A 4,381-nucleotide genomic window follows, 5' to 3' on the forward strand; every position below is an offset into this window, starting at 1 on the left:
CCCCGCTGACCACCGGGCACCGCGACCCCCTTGGCAGCCACAAGCCCACTCGCCAGCCCTGACCAGTGAGCCCTCGCTGCTGGAGGATGCGGCGCCCTCGCTGCTGGAGGATGCGGCGCTCGCGCTTCTGGAAGGTGTGAAGATAGCTGTGAAGTGATGCGATCTGCTTTGACTTCAGGCATTGTTCTATGCCGCAATTTCATGTGAACGCCGTCGTGAACAATTGATAAAAATGTGGCTGTGAACAAGAGAAGGTCAACAAGCTGTGAATGTGACTGCTTTGGGAAGAAGATAGCGTGGAGTTTCCTGCTTGTGCGCGCCACGCGGTCCGACACACACACACACGGCATTTTTCGGACTGCCAGCGCCCTGAGTGCGCACCTCGACTCGGGCAGCACACACTCGCCTGTCGGGAGCGGCACAGACCATGGGTTCTATGCTTCGCAGCTCCGCCACGGCAGCGTACCTCGTGCTGGCCGCCCTCTTCTTCTCCGCGGCCGCGTTTGCCAACCTCAACGACCCCGACCCGCTGTGGTGGGTGGTGGCCTACGTTGGCGGCGGCGTGGCGCTGCCCGCTGCGCATGCGCTCGAGAGCCGCCCTGCCCGACGCCGCCAGCTGCTCGGCGCCGCGGCCGCGCTCGCCGCGGCCCTCGGAGTGGTGATATCCGTATTCTCTGGCCGGCTGTGGCCGCGGCTCGACTTTGGGCTGCCGCTGGGTGCGCTCGCGTGGTCGGCGCTCGAGGAGGAGGAGGGGCGCGAGGCGGTCGGCCTGACGCTGCTGCTGCTGCACGTGCTGCACGTGGCGTCGCTGCTGCTGCCCGAGGGCGAGGGCGGCGGCCGCAGCAGCCGCGTTTCGGCCGGCGCCATGCTGGCCCTGGGCGGGGCGGTGGTGGCTGCCATCGGCGCGTGGGTCTTTGCTCGGCCGGACATGATCGCCAAGCAAGGCGTGGCGCACTGCGAGGGCGCGTTTGGCGGGCTGTCCCAGCTGCTGGGCTTCTGATGAGGGTGTGCGGCCAGCGGCCAGCGCCAGCGGTGCTGGCGTTGCGGCAAACTCGAGGGCGGCGCCGCGTCGGTACGAGATCTCGCTCATGTCTATGACCATCAGTTGTGAACTTTGCAAGAACGCTGAAAAATGTTGTGCGGCGTATGTAGACCTATGTGCATGTGTGTTGTACTGTACTGTGTTGACCTTCCCCAGGCCCCACGCCCCACCCACGCCCACGCCCCGCACCCGCACCCACCCACCCACGGCCACGGCGCCCACGCCCCAACCACCCACCCACCCACCCACCACCCACGCCCCCAGCGATGGGGCACACGCGGTCCTCCTCACTGTACACTGATCTCGATGCCTGCTGATGCCGAGATCGGGCCGAGATCGGGCCGAGATCGCGCTGCCTGCACACGGAAACCGCACGTTCTTCTAAAGTCTCGCGTCTCGCGCCGCTCGGCAGCGAGCTCGCTGCCCCACCCTACTCGCCGCCCTCGGCGGTTGTGGCCTCCTGGTCCTTCATCAGCTTGCCCACCAGCCCGTCCATGTCGCCGGAGTTCTCCGCCTTGCCGCGCTTGCGCAGGTGCGTCGTCGCCTTGATGGAGGGGTCGACGGCTATGCAGCCCCACGCCACGCCACACAGGAACGTCGCCTCTGACACTGCTGTTGTGCTAGGAAGACTGTCCGGGGGCACAGCGAGAGTGCTCGCCTCCCCTAGGCATCGTTTCGGAACAAAAGAAAAGCCCGCCAAGTAAAACGCGCGTCCTTCCAACTATTGCAATAGTCGGCGTGGAACAACGATGTGTGTATGCATGTAATATGCGTCCACGCCGAGCGCTGGCGGCGCCGCCACCGCCCAGCAACGCCACCCCCTCCTGTGATCTCGACTGCGGCCTGGGCCGGCTCCGCGTCGAGTACGGTGGCTGGCCGGCCTGCGAGGCCTGCCCACGCACGTCGCCGGGCTGCGCCGCGGTCGTCATCGACAGGTGAGCAACAATAGCAGTGGCTTGTGTGAGCAGCTGAGATGCTCTCAGAGCTGATGACCCCCGAGCAAGTTGGGCTGATCGCCGCCAGCCATGTTCGGGCCCGAGATCCCGGTTGGAGCCCCGTGGGCAGGCGGGCACCGCTCAAACGCCACCCTCCCTCAGGCACGTCGAGAAGAATGGCGGCTCCACGTTCCGCTCGTTGCTCGAGCAGAATTCGCGGCACGGCCGCTGCGTCCGCGGCGGCAACCCCAGGCCGTGGGATGTAGCGGAGGTCAGCGACGCTCTGCGGCGCGGGCAGCGGGTCTGTGCCGAGGTGGCGAGGGCAGAGGGTTGGGGGCAGAAGAGAGGAGGAGGGGAGTGACGCCCGTCTCTCTCGTCGCCTCAGGCACACGGGGAGGTCGGCTACCTCTTTTGGTCGCGCGACGTGCCTCGCCTGCGCGCACTCGGCGTCAGTGCAGGTGGCTGCTCTGGCGTCAAGGTGTTCCTGCGCGTGCGTGAGCCCTTTGCGTGGTACGTCTCTTGGTTCCGTTGGGAGGCGGGCTACCGCGGCCTCGTGCGGCTCAACGAGAGCACGCTGCCCGCCAACCTGCAGGCGCGCGCGTGGCTAGCCAGCCGCACTCGTACTCTGGAACCGTGTGGAAGCAGCGCCGGCCTTTGAATCGCGCTGGGGGCGTCCGACAGGCGGGCGCGATGGAGCACCCTGCTGAGACTCTCCTCCCAATTCAGGCGCGGAAGCTGCTCATTGGCGCGCTCGCCGTCACCTGGCCCCGCGGGCTGGCGGGGCTGCCCCGGATGCAGCTCATCGTCGGGCCCAAGCGCTACCTCGCGGAGCCGCCCTCTGGTGCGCTCTCTGCCGAGGAGAGGCGGCGCCTCGAGCTCGCCCTGGCCTCGGCAGACGCTCGCCCGCCGGGGCTCTCCCGCGCCACGAAGCCCCCGAGCCGCATGCGCCTTTGGCGGCAGGCGGATCTCGTCGGCCCCACCGAGCGGATGGCCGAATTTGCGGTTCTCGCGGCGCGGCTGGCCGGCGGGTGTGGGCCACGCATCACCAGGAGGCATGCCGGTGGTGAGGCGCCGTCCACACATCCTCGCGTGACACAAACAGGTGGCTCAGCTCCACCTTCGCGACGCAAAACACATTTGCACGACTCGCGGAGCTCAGCGAGCCGGGCGAGGGCGAGGGCGAGGGCCGCTATCGCTGCCGCGGTCGCAAGGTGAAGGGCGAGTGGGTGGGCGTCGAGTACTGCCGCACCCCGACGGCGAGCCAGGCGCGGTCCGGGGGAGAGGCTGCCGAGATGCCGGCGAGGGATGACGAGGGCGTGGACCGGGTGACCCGCCCCTCCTCCCAAACCCCACCCCCGCCCCTCAGCTCTGCGGCGAGGACGACCCGGCGCTGCCCGCGTGCCGCGCCATGGTCCGCCGAATCGCTGCCGACGATCACTGGTTGCACGACGCCGCCGTCGCCCGCTTCGAGGCGACGCTGGCCGCGCACGAGGGGGGTGACTTTCGGCGCGAGGTGGCCGCGCAACGCGACAACGCCGCGGCGCTCGAGCGGCGCGAGTGCCACGCCCACCCGCCGTGCCGGAGGGCGGCGGCCGCCCGCGGCGCGGTGCGCTCACCGCGGTGCTCGGCGGGCCGCGCAAATGCCAACCCGCACGTCAACCCGAGGATCGGCGCGCAGCTGGCCGCGTGCAGGCTCGAGGCGTGAGTCACGCCGCGAATTCTTTTCTCCTAAGTTAGTGCCAGTGCGCGCCAGTCCCGTGCCCAGCGCCCCAGCGCCGGGTAAAATTCTTCTTCTCAGGAGCGCGGTGCAGCGCAGGGCTGGCGAGTAGAGGCCCCACCCACCCAGGGTACCCTCTCCGAGGACCCATTGGGGGCTGAGGGCCAAAAGTAAAACGCGCGACGCCGCTCTCGGCTCTCAGAGAGGCGTTATATCTCAGTAACCCCGCTCGCAGGTACTAGAGCAGCATTCGTCAAGCTCAAACCCCACTCTACACAACACAGAGCAGCGTTTGCCTAACAAGACTTCGCTCTGCAACCTTCAGAGCGGACTCTTGCTCAGAAAAACACCGACCGAGCACGTTCGAGCGGAGTCAAGTCAGTGCAACACCGCTCAACATAGCGGGAGCGGTCAATTTCCGCGGCGAGAGGCTGCTTTCGCCTCCCTCAGTCGCGCGCTCCTTCGCTCCTCCTCTTCAGAGCGGGACTTTGCTAAGTGAACACCGCTCTAGCTAGTAAGAGCAGCGATTGCTTTAAGCTGACACCGCTCTAAATGACGTGAGCGGCATATCACTAAAATCGCGACCTCTTCTCTGATTACTCTGAAGGATTGCTCACCTCACCACAACATTGCCTATATCCCTATTGTCTGTGGTTTATCATTTCCCTTAACTTTCTGCTAATTAGC

At 66.8% G+C, this 4,381-nt stretch overlaps 1 protein-coding gene across 1 annotated transcript; it reads left to right on the forward strand.

The window, feature by feature from the left end:
- The first annotated feature begins 328 nt into the window (after positions 1 to 328).
- Positions 329 to 1,118, forward strand: EMIHUDRAFT_371471 (hypothetical protein). The gene has a single exon (XM_005764066.1). It carries the CDS (start codon positions 437 to 439, stop codon positions 998 to 1,000), a length of 564 nt encoding a protein of 187 aa, XP_005764123.1. The 5' UTR covers positions 329 to 436; the 3' UTR covers positions 1,001 to 1,118.
- Positions 1,119 to 4,381: the final 3,263 nt, after the last annotated feature.

The sequence above is a fragment of the Emiliania huxleyi genome, assembly GCF_000372725.1.
Source record: "Emiliania huxleyi CCMP1516 unplaced genomic scaffold EMIHUscaffold_607, whole genome shotgun sequence".
In the NCBI taxonomy this organism is placed as follows: domain Eukaryota; phylum Haptophyta; order Isochrysidales; family Noelaerhabdaceae; genus Emiliania; species Emiliania huxleyi.